Raw genomic sequence first — 22,091 nt, forward strand, 5'->3', positions numbered from 1 at the left:
GTTCCAGCCAAGGGAAATTGTAATGCTACATCATGCAAAGACATCCTATACAAATTGTGTTCTTTCAATTTTGTGGCAGTTTGATGAAGTCTCATATATGGGTGTAATGGTCAAGTGTCAAAAAACATTTGGCCATATGTAAGGTGTGAACTTTGGCTAACCGGCAGGAATGGTGAAAATCACATGGATATCTCATTGTGTGCTTGAACATGCATGTTGAGATTCCAGCAAAGTCACAAAATGACATGATAAAGAATTTGTATCATAATGAACCTTAGTGTTTATCCAGGGTTCATAGAACTACACTTACATACAGACCTCCCAACCACCAGGTGCACTGAGAATCCCCAGGATAATGTATGCCAATGTCCATGAAAACAGCACTCAGAGAAGACTGCCACACACACACGATTGCGAAAGTGATGCTAACCTTGTAGAACCTGGTGAAAGTACATGGTGATGCCCAGGTAGCAGAAGCAAAAGCTTCCAAGAGTGGCACCATGTGGAAGGGAGACATCTTGTAGAGTGGCATGTCACAGTTGGGGCTGGGCGTCCAGGCTGTCTGAAGACTATGGTGATAATGTCTACCACCAAATAGGCCAACCTCTGCTTAAACAATGGAATCCCCATGCACATGGCTGATAAACAGTTGGTCTGAGGATTGGATGGATATTCTATATAATTAATAGGGCATGAAATGGGCACAGCAAGGAATGCCCTTCAGGCTCACTTTCATTGAAAACTGTCAATGTCAATGGATTGTTTTACAAAGTGACTATATGTTCCATAGTATCTGTTATATATTGAGTGAGTTGACTGAAAGAGAATTTTAGGTTATGTGTATAACTCTTGTTACCTGAGGGAGAGTAACGAGGTATAACACTGGGTTGCCACAGAAAGCAGTCATAACTGGGAGAAGAATGAATTCTGAACTGAAAGGAAACGGTAGTAATGAGGGCTATATAGCTAAGGTGACTGTCTACATCACTATGCATCACCTGCTTTGCATACATGATTAGATGTGTTTTCAGCCAGACACATGTATTTGTGGTATACCATTCTATCTGTGTTATATCTTGTTACTCTCTCTCAGGGAAGAGCAATTATATGCATAACCTCATGCTTTTTACCTATAGGTGGGACCCTGAGAAGCACCTCACACAGAAGGAGGCTATGAAGCATGGGTAGCTTTAAGAGGACTGCTACGGAGCAGAGCCAATACAAGAAATAAGAGAGTGACTCAAGTGCAGTGACAGCATGGCACCAAGCTTATCTACTTTAAAGCAGCTGCCATGTAGACTGATGATGGCGATTTCACTTAATTTGATAAAATACCCCATTTGCAATTTAATCAATATCTTCTTCACTAAAAGTGAAACAGTGTTGAATATCATGCTGACTAGAGTGTAATATAATACATAATATCATGCAGCTACCAGCAGATGGCCCCAGTAGTCCAGAGTTTTCTGATAGGATTTCGATTTCTCTCATTACTGGTACAATAATAAAACTCAATTGGAAATCAACAAAACTATACAGGATATTATCTGTAGATCATACCATGGCAGTTTGACACCATGGAAGTTTATCTTCACCAGCCATTGCTATGATATGTTTTGACAGAAATCATTTGAGATCAGTGGTAGAGCAGTTAACTACAGATAAATAGGTCCTGGGTTTAAATCTAGGTGCCCCCTGTCTGACTTGCTGGACAGTACCTTTAAGTGATTTACACTCTACACCAGGGGTATCCAGTCTTATCCTCAAAGAGGCCAGTGTGGGTGCACGTTTTCATTCCAGTCAAGCAGGAGCCACACCTGATTCCACCTGTTTAATCAGTTGAGCCAGGCTTTCAGTAGGCTCAGCTATGGCTAATGCCTAGTTGGAATGAAAACCTGCACCCACACCGACCCTTTCTGGATATGATTGGACACACCTGGTCTACACCATTAATACACCCATGGAAATAACCAAAACTGTATGCAACTATAAATGATATTGTCTATATATTACAGCAACATGGAAGCATGTACTTTTACATTTAGGCATTTGGCAGATGCCCTTATCCAGAGTGGTTTACAGACATGCTTTGAAGTCTGTATCAATAAATACATCCTGATATTGATTCACTAGGTCACAAACTAAGAATACTATCAGTCTAAAAACTGTTGGGGACGTAATATAGTAAGAAATGCACACAGACAACATTTTACAACACAGACAACATTTTAAATGAAAGAGCTAATTTAAGTACTTATGTATAAGGTTATTGTACTTAGGTTATTAAAATTGTTATATTGCACAATCCAAACTTTCATGTAATTTGATCTTACAATTATTGCTGATGATTATGGTACTAGCATACCTAGCACTGAAAAATAACACATTACTAAAATAACTGCAGAAGTAGAAAGTATGTAGTGATGACATGCATGTTCTTGGCTGACAGAAGTAGGAAGTATGTTTTTTGGGGGGCATTGCTGTGCGGTAGGGCACTTTAATGCAGAACAAGAGATTGGGGTTAAAATCTGTTTTCCCCCTGTCTGGCTCTTGTCTGTATTGATGTACCCTTAGCTGTGACATGATTATAACTGGCTTTAATCTCATTACAAAGGACCATCCTATACAAAGCAGCAGTTGAGGATTTGAGGATTTGAGCAGGATTTGAGGATACCTTTAAGTGATTTATACTCTCTACCCGGAATATGCAGATTGAAATGATCAATAGCATGATGGATGTCAAACAATTCAGTATTGTATTCAGATCCTGGGATTGAGAACGGCAAGGGAGAGCAAAGAACTCGTTACCATTTTCGTGAAACCAGTTTGAGATGACTGTTCTTAGAGACGTGGTGCATTATCGTTAGGAAGTAGTCATTAGTTGATGGGGTGAATTGTGGCACATAGTCAGCAACAATCCTCAAATAGCCTGTGGCTTTCAAGTGATGGTTGACTTGAATAAACATGCCCACAATGTAACAAGAAAACATTCCCCACGCCGTTACACCCCCTCCACCGGCTTGGACTGTTGACACAAGGCAGGATGGGTCCATGGATTCATGCTGTTGGCGCCAATTCTGACACAAGCATCTGTGTGCCATTAGAAGAACCCGAAATTCATCGGTCATCAAAAACACCTCGTTCGTTCCCCTGTTCGGCTGAGCAGTGTTGATGAGCCTGTGCCCACTGCATCCGCGGCTTCTTGTTCTTGGCTGACAGAAGTAGGAAGTATGTTTTTGGGGGGCATTGCTGTGCGGTAGGGCACTTTAATGCAGAACAAGAGATTGGGGTTAAAATCTGTTTTCCCCCTGTCTGGCTCTTGTCTGTATTGAGGTACCCTTAGCTGTGACATGATTATAACTGGCTTTAATTGCATCACAAAGGACCATCCTATACAAAGCAGCAGTTATGAGGTGCAGCTGACGCAATGTGGGGGTACAGCTCAGTGGTAGAGCATTTGACTGCAGATCAAGAGGTCCCTAGTTCAAATCTGGGTGCCCCCTGTCTGGCCTTCTTCACTCTACCTTCAAGTGATTTATACTCTCTACCCGGAATATGCAGATTGAAATGATCAATAGCATGATGGATGTCAAACAATTCAGTATTGTATTCAGATCCTGGGATTGAGAACGGCAAGGGAGAGCAAAGAACTCGTTACCATTTTCATGAAACCAGTTTGAGATGACTGTTCTTAGAGATGTGGTGCATTATCATTAGGAAGTAGTCAATAGTTGATGGGGTGAATTGTGGCACATAGTCAGCAACAATCCTCAAATAGCCTGTGGCTTTCAAGTGATGGTTGACTTGAATAAACATGCCCACAATGTAACAAGAAAACATTCCCCACGCCGTTACACCCCCTCCACCGGCTTGGACTGTTGACACAAGGCAGGATGGGTCCATGGATTCATGCTGTTTGCGTCAATTCTGACACAAGCATCTGTGTGCCATTAGAAGAACCCGAAATTCATCGGTCATCAAAAACACCTCGTTCGTTCCCCTGTTCGGCTGAGCAGTGTTGATGAGCCTGTGCCCACTGCATCCGCGGCTTCTTGTTCTTGGCTGACAGAAGTAGGAAGTATGTTTTTGGGGGGCATTGCTGTGCGGTAGGGCACTTTAATGCAGAACAAGAGATTGGGGTTAAAATCTGTTTTCCCCCTGTCTGGCTCTTGTCTGTATTGAGGTACCCTTAGCTGTGACATGATTATAACTGGCTTTAATTGCATTACAAAGGACCATCCTATACAAAGCAGCAGTTATGAGGTGCAGCTGAGGCAATGTGGGGGTATAGCTCAGTGGTAGAGCATTTGACTGCAGATCAAGAAGTCCCTAGTTCAAATCTGGGTGCCCCCTGTGTGGCTTTCTTCACTCTACCTTTAAGTGATTTATACTCTCTACCCGGAATATGCAGATTGAAATGATCAATAGCATGATGGATGTCAAACAATTCAGTATTGTATTCAGATCCTGGGATTGAGAACGGCAAGGGAGAGCAAAGAACTCGTTACCGTTTTCATGAAACCAGTTTGAGATGACTGTTCTTAGAGATGTGGTGCATTATCATTAGGAAGTAGTCATTAGTTGATGGGGTGAATTGTGGCACATAGTCAGCAACAATCCTCAAATAGCCTGTGGCTTTCAAGTGATGGTTGACTTGAATAAACATGCCCACAATGTAACAAGAAAACATTCCCCACGCCGTTACACCCCCTCCACCGGCTTGGACTGTTGACACAAGGCAGGATGGGTCCATGGATTCATGCTGTTTGCGTCAATTCTGACACAAGCATCTGTGTGCCATTAGAAGAACCCGAAATTCATCGGTCATCAAAAACACCTCGTTCGTTCCCCTGTTCGGCTGAGCAGTGTTGATGAGCCTGTGCCCACTGCATCCGCGGCTTCTTGTTCTTGGCTGACAGAAGTAGGAAGTATGTTTTTTGGGGGGCATTGCTGTGCGGTAGGGCACTTTAATGCAGAACAAGAGATTGGGGTTAAAATCTGTTTTCCCCCTGTCTGGCTCTTGTCTGTATTGAGGTACCCTTAGCTGTGACATGATTATAACTGGCTTTAATTGCATCACAAAGGACCATCCTATACAAAGCAGCAGTTATGAGGTGAAGCTGAGGCAATGTGGGGGTATAGCTCAGTGGTAGAGCATTTGACTGCAGATCAAGAGGTCCCTAGTTCAAATCTGGGTGCTCCCTGTGTGGCTTTCTTCACTCTACCTTTAAGTGATTTATACTCTCTACCCGGAATATGCAGATTGAAATGATCAATAGCATGATGGATGTCAAACAATTCAGTATTGTATTCAGATCCTGGGATTGAGAACGGCAAGGGATAGCAAAGAACTCGTTACCATTTTCATGAAACCAGTTTGAGATGACTGTTCTTAGAGACGTGGTGCACTATCATTAGGAAGTAGTCATTAGTAGATGGGGGTAATTGTGGCACATAGTCAGCAACAATCCTCAAATAGCCTGTGGCTTTCAAGTGATGGTTGACTTGAATAAACATGCCCACAATGTAACAAGAAAACATTCCCCACGCCGTTACACCCCCTCCACCGGCTTGGACTGTTGACACAAGGCAGGATGGGTCCATGGATTCATGCTGTTGGCGCCAATTCTGACACAAGCATCTGTGTGCCATTAGAAGAACCCGAAATTCATCGGTCATCAAAAACACCTCGTTCGTTCCCCTGTTCGGCTGAGCAGTGTTGATGAGCCTGTGCCCACTGCATCCGTGGCTTCTTGTTCTTGGCTGACAGAAGTAGGAAGTATGTTTTTTGGGGGGCATTGCTGTGCGGTAGGGCACTTTAATGCAGAACAAGAGATTGGGGTTAAAATCTGTTTTCCCCCTGTCTGGCTCTTGTCTGTATTGAGGTACCCTTAGCTGTGACATGATTATAACTGGCTTTAATTGCATTACAAAGGACCATCCTATACAAAGCAGCAGTTATGAGGTGCAGCTGAGGCAATGTGGGGGTATAGCTCAGTGGTAGAGCATTTGACTGCAGATCAAGAGGTCCCTAGTTCAAATCTGGGTGCCCCCTGTGTGGCTTTCTTCACTCTACCTTTAAGTGATTTATACTCTCTACCCGGAATATGCAGATTGAAATGATCAATAGCATGATGGATGTCAAACAATTCAGTATTGTATTCAGATCCTGGGATTGAGAACGGCAAGGGATAGCAAAGAACTCGTTACCATTTTCATGAAACCAGTTTGAGATGACTGTTCTTAGAGACGTGGTGCACTATCATTAGGAAGTAGTCATTAGTAGATGGGGGTAATTGTGGCACATAGTCAGCAACAATCCTCAAATAGCCTGTGGCTTTCAAGTGATGGTTGACTTGAATAAACATGCCCACAATGTAACAAGAAAACATTCCCCACGCCGTTACACCCCCTCCACCGGCTTGGACTGTTGACACAAGGCAGGATGGGTCCATGGATTCATGCTGTTGGCGCCAATTCTGACACAAGCATCTGTGTGCCATTAGAAGAACCCGAAATTCATCGGTCATCAAAAACACCTCGTTCGTTCCCCTGTTCGGCTGAGCAGTGTTGATGAGCCTGTGCCCACTGCATCCGTGGCTTCTTGTTCTTGGCTGACAGAAGTAGGAAGTATGTTTTTTGGGGGGCATTGCTGTGCGGTAGGGCACTTTAATGCAGAACAAGAGATTGGGGTTAAAATCTGTTTTCCCCCTGTCTGGCTCTTGTCTGTATTGAGGTACCCTTAGCTGTGACATGATTATAACTGGCTTTAATTGCATTACAAAGGACCATCCTATACAAAGCAGCAGTTATGAGGTGCAGCTGAGGCAATGTGGGGGTATAGCTCAGTGGTAGAGCATTTGACTGCAGATCAAGAGGTCCCTAGTTCAAATCTGGGTGCCCCCTGTGTGGCTTTCTTCACTCTACCTTTAAGTGATTTATACTCTCTACCCGGAATATGCAGATTGAAATGATCAATAGCATGATGGATGTCAAACAATTCAGTATTGTATTCAGATCCTGGGATTGAGAACGGCAAGGGATAGCAAAGAACTCGTTACCATTTTCATGAAACCAGTTTGAGATGACTGTTCTTAGAGACGTGGTGCACTATCATTAGGAAGTAGTCATTAGTAGATGGGGGTAATTGTGGCACATAGTCAGCAACAATCCTCAAATAGCCTGTGGCTTTCAAGTGATGGTTGACTTGAATAAACATGCCCACAATGTAACAAGAAAACATTCCCCACGCCGTTACACCCCCTCCACCGGCTTGGACTGTTGACACAAGGCAGGATGGGTCCATGGATTCATGCTGTTGGCGCCAATTCTGACACAAGCATCTGTGTGCCATTAGAAGAACCCGAAATTCATCGGTCATCAAAAACACCTCGTTCGTTCCCCTGTTCGGCTGAGCAGTGTTGATGAGCCTGTGCCCACTGCATCCGTGGCTTCTTGTTCTTGGCTGACAGAAGTAGGAAGTATGTTTTTTGGGGGGCATTGCTGTGCGGTAGGGCACTTTAATGCAGAACAAGAGATTGGGGTTAAAATCTGTTTTCCCCCTGTCTGGCTCTTGTCTGTATTGAGGTACCCTTAGCTGTGACATGATTATAACTGGCTTTAATTGCATTACAAAGGACCATCCTATACAAAGCAGCAGTTATGAGGTGCAGCTGAGGCAATGTGGGGGTATAGCTCAGTGGTAGAGCATTTGACTGCAGATCAAGAGGTCCCTAGTTCAAATCTGGGTGCCCCCTGTGTGGCTTTCTTCACTCTACCTTTAAGTGATTTATACTCTCTACCCGGAATATGCAGATTGAAATGATCAATAGCATGATGGATGTCAAACAATTCAGTATTGTATTCAGATCCTGGGATTGAGAACGGCAAGGGATAGCAAAGAACTCGTTACCATTTTCATGAAACCAGTTTGAGATGACTGTTCTTAGAGACGTGGTGCATTATCATTAGGAAGTAGTCATTAGTTGATGGGGTGAATTGTGGCACATAGTCAGCAACAATCCTCAAATAGCCTGTGGCTTTCAAGTGATGGTTGACTTGAATAAACATGCCCACAATGTAACAAGAAAACATTCCCCACGCCGTTACACCCCCTCCACCGGCTTGGACTGTTGACACAAGGCAGGATGGGTCCATGGATTCATGCTGTTTGCGTCAATTCTGACACAAGCATCTGTGTGCCATTAGAAGAACCCGAAATTCATCGGTCATCAAAAACACCTCGTTCGTTCCCCTGTTCGGCTGAGCAGTGTTGATGAGCCTGTGCCCACTGCATCCGCGGCTTCTTGTTCTTGGCTGACAGAAGTAGGAAGTATGTTTTTGGGGGGCATTGCTGTGCGGTAGGGCACTTTAATGCAGAACAAGAGATTGGGGTTAAAATCTGTTTTCCCCCTGTCTGGCTCTTGTCTGTATTGAGGTACCCTTAGCTGTGACATGATTATAACTGGCTTTAATTGCATTACAAAGGACCATCCTATACAAAGCAGCAGTTATGAGGTGCAGCTGAGGCAATGTGGGGGTATAGCTCAGTGGTAGAGCATTTGACTGCAGATCAAGAGGTCCCTAGTTCAAATCTGGGTGCCCCCTGTGTGGCTTTCTTCACTCTACCTTTAAGTGATTTATACTCTCTACCCGGAATATGCAGATTGAAATGATCAATAGCATGATGGATGTCAAACAATTCAGTATTGTATTCAGATCCTGGGATTGAGAACCGCAAGGGATAGCAAAGAACTCGTTACCATTTTCATGAAACCAGTTTGAGATGACTGTTCTTAGAGACGTGGTGCATTATCATTAGGAAGTAGTCATTAGTTGATGGGGTGAATTGTGGCACATAGTCAGCAACAATCCTCAAATAGCCTGTGGCTTTCAAGTGATGGTTGACTTGAATAAACATGCCCACAATGTAACAAGAAAACATTCCCCACGCCGTTACACCCCCTCCACCGGCTTGGACTGTTGACACAAGGCAGGATGGGTCCATGGATTCATGCTGTTGGCGTCAATTCTGACACAAGCATCTGTGTGCCATTAGAAGAACCCGAAATTCATCGGTCATCAAAAACACCTCGTTCGTTCCCCTGTTCGGCTGAGCAGTGTTGATGAGCCTGTGCCCACTGCATCCGCGGCTTCTTGTTCTTGGCTGACAGAAGTAGGAAGTATGTTTTTGGGGGGCATTGCTGTGCGGTAGGGCACTTTAATGCAGAACAAGAGATTGGGGTTAAAATCTGTTTTCCCCCTGTCTGGCTCTTGTCTGTATTGAGGTACCCTTAGCTGTGACATGATTATAACTGGCTTTAATTGCACTACAAAGGACCATCCTATACAAAGCAGCAGTTATGAGGTGAAGCTGAGGCAATGTGGGGGTATAGCTCAGTGGTAGAGCATTTGACTGCAGATCAAGAGGTCCCTAGTTCAAATGTGGGTGCCCCCTGTCTGGCTTTCTTCACTCTACCTTTAAGTGATTTATACTCTCTACCCGGAATATGCAGATTGAAATGATCAATAGCATGATGGATGTCAAACAATTCAGTATTGTATTCAGATCCTGGGATTGAGAACGGCAAGGGATAGCAAAGAACTCGTTACCATTTTCATGAAACCAGTTTGAGATGACTGTTCTTAGAGACGTGGTGCATTATCATTAGGAAGTAGTCATTAGTTGATGGGGTGAATTGTGGCACATAGTCAGCAACAATCCTCAAATAGCCTGTGGCTTTCAAGTGATGGTTGACTTGAATAAACATGCCCACAATGTAACAAGAAAACATTCCCCACGCCGTTACACCCCCTCCACCGGCTTGGACTGTTGACACAAGGCAGGATGGGTCCATGGATTCATGCTGTTGGCGTCAATTCTGACACAAGCATCTGTGTGCCATTAGAAGAACCCGAAATTCATCGGTCATCAAAAACACCTCGTTCGTTCCCCTGTTCGGCTGAGCAGTGTTGATGAGCCTGTGCCCACTGCATCCGCGGCTTCTTGTTCTTGGCTGACAGAAGTAGGAAGTATGTTTTTGGGGGGCATTGCTGTGCGGTAGGGCACTTTAATGCAGAACAAGAGATTGGGGTTAAAATCTGTTTTCCCCCTGTCTGGCTCTTGTCTGTATTGAGGTACCCTTAGCTGTGACATGATTATAACTGGCTTTAATTGCACTACAAAGGACCATCCTATACAAAGCAGCAGTTATGAGGTGAAGCTGAGGCAATGTGGGGGTATAGCTCAGTGGTAGAGCATTTGACTGCAGATCAAGAGGTCCCTAGTTCAAATGTGGGTGCCCCCTGTCTGGCTTTCTTCACTCTACCTTTAAGTGATTTATACGCTCTACCCGGAATATGGAGATTGAAATGATCAATAGCATGATGGATGTCAAACAATTCAGTATTGTATTCAGATCCTGGGATTGAGAACGGCAAGGGATAGCAAAGAACTCGTTACCATTTTCATGAAACCAGTTTGAGATGACTGTTCTTAGAGACGTGGTGCACTATCATTAGGAAGTAGTCATTAGTAGATGGGGGTAATTGTGGCACATAGTCAGCAACAATCCTCAAATAGCCTGTGGCTTTCAAGTGATGGTTGACTGGAATTAACATGCCCACAATGTAACAAGAAAACATTCCCCACGCCGTTACACCCCCTCCACCGGCTTGGACTGTTGACACAAGGCAGGATGGGTCCATGGATTCATGCTGTTGGCGTCAATTCTGACACAAGCATCTGTGTGCCATTAGAAGAACCCGAAATTCATCGGTCATCAAAAACACCTCGTTCGTTCCCCTGTTCGGCTGAGCAGTGTTGATGAGCCTGTGCCCACTGCATCCGCGGCTTCTTGTTCTTGGCTGACAGAAGTAGGAAGTATGTTTTTGGGGGGCATTGCTGTGCGGTAGGGCACTTTAATGCAGAACAAGAGATTGGGGTTAAAATCTGTTTTCCCCCTGTCTGGCTCTTGTCTGTATTGAGGTACCCTTAGCTGTGACATGATTATAACTGGCTTTAATTGCACTACAAAGGACCATCCTATACAAAGCAGCAGTTATGAGGTGAAGCTGAGGCAATGTGGGGGTATAGCTCAGTGGTAGAGCATTTGACTGCAGATCAAGAGGTCCCTAGTTCAAATCTGGGTGCCCCCTGTGTGGCTTTCTTCACTCTACCTTTAAGTGATTTATACTCTCTACCCGGAATATGCAGATTGAAATGATCAATAGCATGATGGATGTCAAACAATTCAGTATTGTATTCAGATCCTGGGATTGAGAACGGCAAGGGATAGCAAAGAACTCGTTACCATTTTCATGAAACCAGTTTGAGATGACTGTTCTTAGAGACGTGGTGCATTATCATTAGGAAGTAGTCATTAGTTGATGGGGTGAATTGTGGCACATAGTCAGCAACAATCCTCAAATAGCCTGTGGCTTTCAAGTGATGGTTGACTTGAATAAACATGCCCACAATGTAACAAGAAAACATTCCCCACGCCGTTACACCCCCTCCACCGGCTTGGACTGTTGACACAAGGCAGGATGGGTCCATGGATTCATGCTGTTGGCGTCAATTCTGACACAAGCATCTGTGTGCCATTAGAAGAACCCGAAATTCATCGGTCATCAAAAACACCTCGTTCGTTCCCCTGTTCGGCTGAGCAGTGTTGATGAGCCTGTGCCCACTGCATCCGCGGCTTCTTGTTCTTGGCTGACAGAAGTAGGAAGTATGTTTTTGGGGGGCATTGCTGTGCGGTAGGGCACTTTAATGCAGAACAAGAGATTGGGGTTAAAATCTGTTTTCCCCCTGTCTGGCTCTTGTCTGTATTGAGGTACCCTTAGCTGTGACATGATTATAACTGGCTTTAATTGCACTACAAAGGACCATCCTATACAAAGCAGCAGTTATGAGGTGAAGCTGAGGCAATGTGGGGGTATAGCTCAGTGGTAGAGCATTTGACTGCGGATCAAGAGGTCCCTAGTTCAAATGTGGGTGCCCCCTGTCTGGCTTTCTTCACTCTACCTTTAAGTGATTTATACTCTCTACCCGGAATATGGAGATTGAAATGATCAATAGCATGATGGATGTCAAACAATTCAGTATTGTATTCAGATCCTGGGATTGAGAACGGCAAGGGATAGCAAAGAACTCGTTACCATTTTCATGAAACCAGTTTGAGATGACTGTTCTTAGAGACGTGGTGCACTATCATTAGGAAGTAGTCATTAGTAGATGGGGGTAATTGTGGCACATAGTCAGCAACAATCCTCAAATAGCCTGTGGCTTTCAAGTGATGGTTGACTGGAATTAACATGCCCACAATGTAACAAGAAAACATTCCCCACGCCGTTACACCCCCTCCACCGGCTTGGACTGTTGACACAAGGCAGGATGGGTCCATGGATTCATGCTGTTGGCGTCAATTCTGACACAAGCATCTGTGTGCCATTAGAAGAACCCGAAATTCATCGGTCATCAAAAACACCTCGTTCGTTCCCCTGTTCGGCTGAGCAGTGTTGATGAGCCTGTGCCCACTGCATCCGCGGCTTCTTGTTCTTGGCTGACAGAAGTAGGAAGTATGTTTTTGGGGGGCATTGCTGTGCGGTAGGGCACTTTAATGCAGAACAAGAGATTGGGGTTAAAATCTGTTTTCCCCCTGTCTGGCTCTTGTCTGTATTGAGGTACCCTTAGCTGTGACATGATTATAACTGGCTTTAATTGCACTACAAAGGACCATCCTATACAAAGCAGCAGTTATGAGGTGAAGCTGAGGCAATGTGAGGGTATAGCTCAGTGGTAGAGCATTTGACTGCAGATCAAGAGGTCCCTAGTTCAAATCTGGGTGCCCCCTGTGTGGCTTTCTTCACTCTACCTTTAAGTGATTTATACTCTCTACCCGGAATATGCAGATTGAAATGATCAATAGCATGATGGATGTCAAACAATTCAGTATTGTATTCAGATCCTGGGATTGAGAACGGCAAGGGATAGCAAAGAACTCGTTACCATTTTCATGAAACCAGTTTGAGATGACTGTTCTTAGAGACGTGGTGCATTATCATTAGGAAGTAGTCATTAGTTGATGGGGTGAATTGTGGCACATAGTCAGCAACAATCCTCAAATAGCCTGTGGCTTTCAAGTGATGGTTGACTTGAATAAACATGCCCACAATGTAACAAGAAAACATTCCCCACGCCGTTACACCCCCTCCACCGGCTTGGACTGTTGACACAAGGCAGGATGGGTCCATGGATTCATGCTGTTGGCGTCAATTCTGACACAAGCATCTGTGTGCCATTAGAAGAACCCGAAATTCATCGGTCATCAAAAACACCTCGTTCGTTCCCCTGTTCGGCTGAGCAGTGTTGATGAGCCTGTGCCCACTGCATCCGCGGCTTCTTGTTCTTGGCTGACAGAAGTAGGAAGTATGTTTTTGGGGGGCATTGCTGTGCGGTAGGGCACTTTAATGCAGAACAAGAGATTGAGGTTAAAATCTGTTTTCCCCCTGTCTGGCTCTTGTCTGTATTGAGGTACCCTTAGCTGTGACATGATTATAACTGGCTTTAATTGCATTACAAAGGACCATCCTATACAAAGCAGCAGTTATGAGGTGCAGCTTAGGCAATATGGGGGTATAGCTCAGTGGTAGAGCATTTGACTGCAGATCAAGAGGTCCCTAGTTCAAATCTGGGTGCCCCCTGTGTGGCTTTCTTCACTCTACCTTTAAGTGATTTATACTCTCTACCCGGAATATGCAGATTGAAATGATCAATAGCATGATGGATGTCAAACAATTCAGTATTGTATTCAGATCCTGGGATTGAGAACGGCAAGGGATAGCAAAGAACTCGTTACCATTTTCATGAAACCAGTTTGAGATGACTGTTCTTAGAGACGTGGTGCATTATCATTAGGAAGTAGTCATTAGTTGATGGGGTGAATTGTGGCACATAGTCAGCAACAATCCTCAAATAGCCTGTGGCTTTCAAGTGATGGTTGACTTGAATAAACATGCCCACAATGTAACAAGAAAACATTCCCCACGCCGTTACACCCCCTCCACCGGCTTGGACTGTTGACACAAGGCAGGATGGGTCCATGGATTCATGCTGTTTGCGTCAATTATGACACAAGCATCTGTGTGCCATTAGAAGAACCCGAAATTCATCGGTCATCAAAAACACCTCGTTCGTTCCCCTGTTCGGCTGAGCAGTGTTGATGAGCCTGTGCCCACTGCATCCGTGGCTTCTTGTTCTTGGCTGACAGAAGTAGGAAGTATGTTTTTGGGGGGCATTGCTGTGCGGTAGGGCACTTTAATGCAGAACAAGAGATTGGGGTTAAAATCTGTTTTCCCCCTGTCTGGCTCTTGTCTGTATTGAGGTACCCTTAGCTGTGACATGATTATAACTGGCTTTAATCTCATTACAAAGGACCATCCTATACAAAGCAGCAGTTGAGGATTTGAGGATTTGAGCAGGATTTGATGAGCCTGTGCCCACTGCATCCGCGGCTTCTTGTTCTTGGCTGACAGAAGTAGAACCCAGTTTGGTCTTCTGTTATTGTTGTCACAGCTTCTTGTGGTCTTCTGCTATTGTAGACCATCCCCCTCAAGGTTTGATTGGCTTTGAATTCTGAAAGGTTTCTCTTTTGCTTACCACAAGTGTACACCATTTCATGAGTTACTGTAGCCTTCCTGTTGCTGGCTCAAATTTTGCCTATTACCTGAAGACACTTAACATAGAAACAGATACTCACATATTCAATTGGAGCAAGAAAAATAAGACACCAGCCGTCAGTGAGAAGAAGCAAGGGTCCAGGTTTATTCGTTCCGTTCCACCACAAGAGATCCCCACAGTTTGAGACGTCCCAAAATGTGATCTCAAAAACCAGAGCTGAAGCTCTTCTATTTATACGGTTTTCTTAGGGTCAGGATGACCCAGACACCAATATGTTTAGAGTTAGCTGTCCCAGAACACCATTACGTATGTTAACCCTTATCTTGCAGGTGCAGCTTGGCTCCAAAATATATTTTGTTTTGTTTCACTCTTTAACAATATCCTGACCTTGTCTGTGTCACTGTGACTGGATTTTCGTCGAGAACGGACACTTTCAAACACACCATCTCAACATTATGAGTAAATTTTATGTTTGTTCTACATTTCTTTTTTTGTTTCTAGTGCTTGCATGTACATTTCCATATAAGAGTTTTTCATGAAACAGAATATGAAACAGATTAATTTCTGTTTTCTGCATACACACCAGGCCTCTGTGTGTGTGTGTGTGTGTGTGTCTTAGGTGAACATCTGTTCATACAGTCCACCAGCCCAGTGAATTCTCAATAAGATTACATATTACTCATACTAGGTCTCCCTCGCGTTTATTTCATGTATATTTTATATACAACACTGTCATCTTGAAAGAGTTCAGGCATTTTCCACTGACCTTGCTTTTTCTTTCGCAGAACTGCCGTTCACTGGATGTTTTTAATTGTACCATTTTGAGGAAAAGTCTAGAGACTTTTGTGCATTCAAAATTCTAGGAGATCAGCAGTTATAGAAATATATAGAATATAGAAACCAGCCCGTCTGGAGTCATAAACTGCAGCAGATAGGATTTGCTCCTTGTTCATCATGGAAGTGTAGCTCAGTGATAGAGCGTTTGGCTTCAGATGAAGCAGTCTCTGCTTCACATCTAGGTGTCCCATAGCTGACTCGCTTCATGCTATCTTTAAGTGATTTACACTCTATGCCATTAATATGGTAATGGAAATCACCAGTAAGATAAAGAATATGGTCTCACTATTATGGAGCATGGTACCATACCTGCAATGCTGTTAAGTGACAAAAGTGAGATTTAATTGTGTTTCAATGATGTCCAGTTAGAAACGCATGGAATATTGTTTGGTATTGCATTTTCACTGGGGCATAGCTGAGTTCTAGAGCATTTTACGGCAGATCAGGACGTCTGCTGTTTAAATCCGTGTACCTATGTCTGACTCATCTGAATGAGGTATCCTTAACTGCTTAATTTAACTGCTTACCACAATTAAATAGGTAGTGATAAGAAGTGTCCAAAGGTCTTGTGCAGGTCGTCATGTTAAATGGTTTCGGAATATACATTTAATACATTCCACAGTTCATTGTTTGAATACACCTGAAAATCTTTGTATAACAACTTCCCCTGGTTTACCATGCTACAGTGAACACTGAATTCACAACATCTAGAAAGATTTTTTAAATCTTTATTTGTACAAAAATAAAATGAACCAGAACGTATAGTCTGAACACGCAGCTTACTTTCAATATTTAAAAATTTCAATACTTGTTTCATTTCATTTGAATTAGGTCCATCAAACACAAACAACATTCTATTAAATATATGAAGTAATGCTTCCAGTTTAAAGCTTAAAAATTGAGCACCAACGTCCATATGAAATTGGCACCAAACACTAATGGGCTGTGCTTGGGCAGTGATCCAGTACCACAGCCAAGAATACACAGTTCAAGCAGAATTCAGAAAATCAGTGCAATTTCTCCCACCTTGGACAACACAATCTGTTTGTAATGTTAACAATGTGACCTCTAAAATGAAGACATAATATGCAAACATTTACATATTAGTATATACACATATGTCACATGTCCAGGGTTCAATCTACACATAGCTAAAGGTGTAGCATATGGTGTCTCCAGTATGCTGAGTTTGAGTGGGGCTCTGAGCAAGCCCCAACATTAACTCTTAGAATTTGATGAGACTGTAGGCACATATGGGACATAAACTCTGGCTCTGCAGAGTTACAATGAACCACTGCTCGGCTAGTTTGCTATAACTCGGGAACGCATCCAGTCCAGACTTGCTGGTAAACTACAAAGGGGAGGAAAAAAAATCAATGAAATGAGGTGTCATTACCAGAGAAATGTCATTAACAGCACTGAAATGCATGTATGCTTCTATTATAAAGTTTCCACTCACCCCTCTCCAGTAAGGGCACAGCAGGCCTGGACATGCCAGGAGTGAGCTGTGAGAGAACTGAGGGTAAGACTCTGGGAAATCTCTGCTGCTGTCATGCTATTCTTCATATCCTGTTTATTGGCCAACACCAGCACTGAGGCATTCTGTAGATCCTGGAGTGGGCAGTTTAATTTAAATTATATATTGGTAACCAATCATCTCATGGCCACCGGCTATCAAAACCAGTAAGAAAACAGTGTAGATGAATATGAGCTCACCTCATGTGCAAGCATCGTATGTAGCTCCTCTTTCGTAAGGGTCAAACGCTCCCGATCTGTGCTATCTACTACCAGAATCACAATCTGCAAGTTGGAGACAGAGTGTTACTCTTTCACTTAGTACTAGCCAGGAAAACATGAGAATGACTGATACACTAAAGAACAGTGAATGTATAAATGATATATGGCATACTATCTACCAAATGTCACAGAGCATGTGTACATACAGAGAGATACACAACTGAAATTAAACAGTGTACAGATTTAAATTATCTGTCCAATTATTAAAACGTCTGACAACTTGACCACATCTACACGTATTACGATTATTGTTATTCTAATTTAGTCTGATAGTCTAAATTAGTCTTGATTATTTTTATCGGCTTTGAATTCACAAACTATGATTTTTGTTATCTCATTTAATAAGGCTTTATATGAGAGTGTTTTTGCTCTGTATTGTTTTAGTTCAATAGCTCGGCATTAAAAATAAAGAAAAGCAAATTGTTTATATTAGGTCCTAATTGGTTTCAGGAGGTCCATGATGGTCAGTCAATAGAATGTATTGATCCTAATGGTTCTAATGAAAGAAGACTCTATTGGGTTCTGGTGGTATTTAACAGTAACCAGAAAGTGCCTAAAGGAAAACAACAGGAATCTGTTGGAATCTATTAAGCCATTTCCATTTCAGGTCCATTACATGATGGAAACTATCAGTGATTTTCTTAATGGACTGCAAAGCATTTTTCAGCAGGTGCTTCATATGGTTTAATTTTTGGCGTGTATTATTAACCATTACATGAAGCTATGTGTCAACAAGTTCCCTGGGTGCATAAATTCATATCAGTATATGAAAGCTGGTTAATCTGTTAAGCAAAGCTTCACGGTTGGACCTCTGTTTTGCATATCACCATACTGAAGTGTGTGACACAGGCATAACCTAAACTTATTATTATTTATTTTTATTATTATTATTATTATTATTTTTTTACATATTTAACTATCCAAGCATTTTGATGACATCAAAAATCTCTCTCACTCACTCATTCACACACTCATACACATACACACCTCTGTACTGCAGTAATAGGTGCTCCAGCTGGCACGAAGGGCCTCCTGACCCCCAATGTCCCAAACAAGGAAACGTGTTTTCTTGACAGAGATTTCCTCCACATTGCTGCCAATAGTAGGAGTGGTTTGCACAGCTTCTTTAGTCAAACTAATATGAGAGAGAGAGAGCGAGAGAGAGTAAGTTTACTGAGTTACATAAAACACCTACTTCTACATCTAAGCCCAAGTTACTTTTGTCTTGTACCACTGAAACAGTAGATCATTAAAAGCATAACGTATTGAAGCATTTTGACTAAAGAATGAAAGCATGGTAACAATAATGTATTTATTGTTAACAACACTTACAACTGGTAGAGGATGGTAGTCTTCCCAGCATTATCCAAACCCACAATGATTACTTTGTGTTCTGGAAAAGGGGAGAACATTATGTGTAAAACACACACCACACAAAAAAAGCCAAGAATATGTCTTAATTGTCAGAAATGTTGTACGGTTTTGTTGAATGTTTTATTGATGTGATTGTGCGATTTACACCGAAAAAGAGTTATTAAAAATTACTTCTAAACCCTCACAATTTCAAGTAAATGAATATGCATGCATGCTGAAATGTCATCATGCCCAAAGGGTTACATCTGAACAAAAAATAAGGAAGTGAAAAACACCAACACAGATAAAAAAACATCTTATATTTATAACTGGCTACAGAAAATTATAATGTTAAACTTTAATTGTCTGCAATTTGTTGTGATTTCACAGTCCTTTTTTTTTCTTTTCTTGTTAAGTAAAAGTTGTGCCAGTAGTTGTCAGAGGAAAACACAAAACATATTGTTCTTCTGCTGAAAAGCCATTATTGATTACATATTCAGGCTTGACTAACAAGTTATTTTAAAGTTAGTTTTAAAAGGCTTTTTCTAGCCCTCCTTGCCACTCATCTGTTAACCTAATTGACAAGGTTACGGAGGTCAGTATCATGAAAACAGCTCTAGCTAGTAACTGTGAAACGCATAAAACCTCTGGATAATAGTGTCTGCCAAATGCCATAAATGTAAAACCTACATGGCTTAATAGTAAGTGAACAGCTGTGCAGGTTCAAGGTGGAACCATTGTAAAAAAAAAAAAAAAAAAAAAAAAGAATAAAAGTTCCTTGCTTATCTGGGTTACATAGGTAAGGAGAACAGAATATCTTATCTGGGTTGCACAGGTGAAGACAACAGATGACCAATCATCTATTGATGATTCTGTGTGCCAGGATACTGATATTGAGAAATTACAAATGCTGCTGGCTGACATGCATTTATTGAAGTATACTGCTAGAATATACTAGCATACTATATAGGAGATTCAATTCAATTCAATTCAACTAAGAATTCCTCTTTGGAGCTTTGCCTGTAATGAGTCCAAACATTGAGACCAAAACTTTAAAAAACAGTTTGATAGAGAAAATGCCCTAAAAAATCATCAAGAAAACAATGGTGCTAATAATACAAAAACTACTAGTTTATTAATTAACTTGTTAATTATGATGGTGCCAAAGGCAGCATTTAATCATATGATTAGGGCAGTGCTTCTCAAACTTTTTGTAGTTATGGAGGGCTTTAACTCTACTGAGCATAGACTCATTATTTTAATGTGTTCAATAATATTTACATTTATTCATTTAGCAGACGCTTTCATCCGAAGCAACTTAAAAATGAGGAAATATTCTTGCTATTTATTGGAGAATTATTATTATTATTATTATTATTATTATTATTATTATTATTATATACTTTCAACTTATAAAACACATTAGGTCCAAGTTGACATATAGGCCTGTATGCTTTTGAGTTAGTAAAGTTTGTATTAAACCCATTTATTTATAAGAACTCACTTTAATAATCACTTTGGTAATGGTGGGTTGTCATCTCCACCACTGTAAGAAAATAAACAACAACAACAAAAACAAAACAATAGACCTTTGGCTCTGCTTCAGCCCTACTTTGATAACCACCAGTTAAAGTAATAAGATTTAAAATCCTTACCTCTGTCTCCAAACACCGTCATCAGTTTGGCAAAAAGTTGTCCCATGTTATATACAAGTGTTATTCACAATTCAGCTCAAATCTGAAACCTAGAGATCTCTCCACAAAGCTGTCAAAATATCCTTCTTGTTAATACATTCGAGATGAATTCTTAGAGGCTGTTCGACGACGTGAAGAGCCAAAGTGTGTAGTGACTGTTTGTTGGTTTCTTTAAATTCTATGAGAATATAGAGACGCTCATATTTCCCTCCGCTCTGTCCGCGGAAACGCACCCGACCGCAACCTGTGGTGACGGGACAATGGGTTTCTACTGATTCACGGAGAATTCTTTCCATTACAGGTGGGCGGAGTCAAAGTTGACGCAAGACGTGACGCTACGCACGAAGTGCGTAAAAACAGCGGGTCCGATTGGCCATCTATTGTAATGACGCGTGGTGTTGCTGTTTTTTTTTTAAACAAAAAAACCTGCGCCAATACTTGGGCGGAGCGCCGGATGTTGACGTTGTATCGCTTTATTTTCGCCCTCGTGTGTGGGAATTCATGCGGAACGGAAACTTATGTAATCAAAAGCGAAAGAAGCTTGTCATGGAATTCCCAGGACTCTTGTACAGAAGAAGGAAGAACAAGTCAATCAGACACGTGACCATTTTGAAGAATTTCCCTTGAATTACCTGCGAGTTATACATCTCCATGTACTAACTAATACTGCTCATTTTTAATTATTATTTTTTCTTTTATTATAACACAAAAATACATTTGTGTAGCCAAATCTAACTGTTTAGTCTATTATTCATTCGTCTTTAGAATCCACTTTATTCTGGTCAGGATTATGGTGAATCCAGAGCCTGATCTGGGAAGTCTGGGAGTAAGGAAGGAATACACCCAGGGTGGGACACCAGGCCATCATAGTGCACCATATACACACATTCAAATATTGCATAAATTACATTGCAGCACAGTGAAATTAATTTATTATTTTTGCATATCCCAGCTTATTCAGAAGTTGAGGTCAGAGCACAGGGTCAGCCATGATACAGCACCCCTAGAGCACGGTTAAGTGCCTTATTCAAGGGCCCAACAGTGGCAGCATGAACCCCCAACCTTCTGAGCAGTAACCCAAAGCTTTAACCACACAGACAGTAACCTGACCTCAGGTTCAAACCAAGAACCCTAGAGCTGTGAGGCTGCAATGCTACCCACTTCATCACAGTGTTACCCAGGCATAACAAATTAGGTTTACTAAAATATTTATTAGAGACCATTTGGTGTGATTAACACTACACGAACACTGTTGAGTTGAAACAGTTGTTCCCAATTAATATATCACTGTACTGAATAGTAGGTTCGATCCAAATCATTTAAGATATTTTGACTTTTCTGACATCAATCCTGTTAAAAATTAGATATAATACTCATAGGAGTAACCTGGTATACTGAGTTCTTTAAAATTTCCCTAAACAAAAATTTGTTTATATTATATATTTATTATACATACATAAGTACATATATTATACATATATAGTATACTAATTTACATACTTATATACTAATATATTTATTTACATACCAAACTATATTATATCCCCAAAAAGTATATTATTCATGCTTTATCTGTTAATTGCATTTGATCCTTTTTAATGAAATCAATTTGCTAGTCATTTGCAAGACTCTTTTTTGTGTCTAGTCCAAGCGAGATTCAGATTAAATCAAGAAATCACAATTTACTGCACTGCAATTAAAAAACAACAACAACAAGAACAACAACA

At 41.7% G+C, this 22,091-nt stretch overlaps 1 protein-coding gene and 13 non-coding genes across 14 annotated transcripts; 13 read left to right on the forward strand and 1 right to left on the reverse strand.

Moving 5' to 3' along the window:
- Nucleotides 1-3,431: 3,431 nt before the first annotated feature.
- Nucleotides 3,432-3,503, forward strand: trnac-gca (transfer RNA cysteine (anticodon GCA)). The gene has a single exon. It is a non-coding gene; the product is annotated as a tRNA-Cys (tRNA).
- Nucleotides 3,504-4,281: 778 nt separating this feature from the next.
- On the forward strand, nt 4,282-4,353 carry trnac-gca (transfer RNA cysteine (anticodon GCA)). The gene has a single exon. It is a non-coding gene; the product is annotated as a tRNA-Cys (tRNA).
- Nucleotides 4,354-5,132: 779 nt separating this feature from the next.
- Nucleotides 5,133-5,204, forward strand: trnac-gca (transfer RNA cysteine (anticodon GCA)). The gene has a single exon. It is a non-coding gene; the product is annotated as a tRNA-Cys (tRNA).
- A 779-nt stretch (nt 5,205-5,983) lies between these two features.
- trnac-gca (transfer RNA cysteine (anticodon GCA)) lies at nt 5,984-6,055 on the forward strand. Its single transcript has one exon. It is a non-coding gene; the product is annotated as a tRNA-Cys (tRNA).
- A 779-nt stretch (nt 6,056-6,834) lies between these two features.
- On the forward strand, nt 6,835-6,906 carry trnac-gca (transfer RNA cysteine (anticodon GCA)). Its single transcript has one exon. It is a non-coding gene; the product is annotated as a tRNA-Cys (tRNA).
- A 779-nt stretch (nt 6,907-7,685) lies between these two features.
- On the forward strand, nt 7,686-7,757 carry trnac-gca (transfer RNA cysteine (anticodon GCA)). Its single transcript has one exon. It is a non-coding gene; the product is annotated as a tRNA-Cys (tRNA).
- Nucleotides 7,758-8,535: 778 nt separating this feature from the next.
- trnac-gca (transfer RNA cysteine (anticodon GCA)) lies at nt 8,536-8,607 on the forward strand. The gene has a single exon. It is a non-coding gene; the product is annotated as a tRNA-Cys (tRNA).
- Nucleotides 8,608-9,385: 778 nt separating this feature from the next.
- Nucleotides 9,386-9,457, forward strand: trnac-gca (transfer RNA cysteine (anticodon GCA)). Its single transcript has one exon. It is a non-coding gene; the product is annotated as a tRNA-Cys (tRNA).
- Nucleotides 9,458-10,235: 778 nt separating this feature from the next.
- trnac-gca (transfer RNA cysteine (anticodon GCA)) lies at nt 10,236-10,307 on the forward strand. The gene has a single exon. It is a non-coding gene; the product is annotated as a tRNA-Cys (tRNA).
- Nucleotides 10,308-11,085: 778 nt separating this feature from the next.
- On the forward strand, nt 11,086-11,157 carry trnac-gca (transfer RNA cysteine (anticodon GCA)). Its single transcript has one exon. It is a non-coding gene; the product is annotated as a tRNA-Cys (tRNA).
- A 778-nt stretch (nt 11,158-11,935) lies between these two features.
- trnar-gcg (transfer RNA arginine (anticodon GCG)) lies at nt 11,936-12,007 on the forward strand. The gene has a single exon. It is a non-coding gene; the product is annotated as a tRNA-Arg (tRNA).
- Nucleotides 12,008-12,785: 778 nt separating this feature from the next.
- Nucleotides 12,786-12,857, forward strand: trnac-gca (transfer RNA cysteine (anticodon GCA)). Its single transcript has one exon. It is a non-coding gene; the product is annotated as a tRNA-Cys (tRNA).
- A 778-nt stretch (nt 12,858-13,635) lies between these two features.
- On the forward strand, nt 13,636-13,707 carry trnac-gca (transfer RNA cysteine (anticodon GCA)). The gene has a single exon. It is a non-coding gene; the product is annotated as a tRNA-Cys (tRNA).
- Nucleotides 13,708-16,234: 2,527 nt separating this feature from the next.
- arl5c (ADP-ribosylation factor-like 5C) lies at nt 16,235-20,641 on the reverse strand. Its single transcript, XM_053614947.1, has 6 exons — nt 20,326-20,641; nt 18,650-18,710; nt 18,305-18,452; nt 17,237-17,320; nt 16,980-17,131; nt 16,235-16,871 (listed from the first exon to the last, which is right to left on the reverse strand). Exons 1-6 carry the CDS (start codon nt 20,369-20,371, stop codon nt 16,823-16,825), a joined length of 540 nt encoding a protein of 179 aa, XP_053470922.1. The 5' UTR covers nt 20,372-20,641; the 3' UTR covers nt 16,235-16,822.
- Between the last annotated feature and the right edge of the window lie 1,450 nt (nt 20,642-22,091).

Source organism: Ictalurus furcatus, chromosome 2, assembly GCF_023375685.1.
Source record: "Ictalurus furcatus strain D&B chromosome 2, Billie_1.0, whole genome shotgun sequence".
Classification (NCBI taxonomy): Eukaryota; Metazoa; Chordata; class Actinopteri; order Siluriformes; family Ictaluridae; genus Ictalurus; species Ictalurus furcatus.

What these genes read in the sequence shown, in the direction of transcription:
- arl5c (XM_053614947.1), bottom strand. Translation starts at nt 20,371, where the DNA reads ATGGGACAACTTTTTGCCAAACTGATGACGGTGTTTGGAGACAGAG. An exon ending in GACGGTGTTTGGAGACAGAG is followed by an intron (nt 18,711 to 20,325) that starts GTAAGGATTTTA and finishes CCCCTTTTCCAG; the next exon opens with AACACAAAGTAATCATTGTG. An exon ending in CCTATTACTGCAGTACAGAG is followed by an intron (nt 17,321 to 18,304) that starts GTGTGTATGTGT and finishes TCCAACTTGCAG; the next exon opens with ATTGTGATTCTGGTAGTAGA.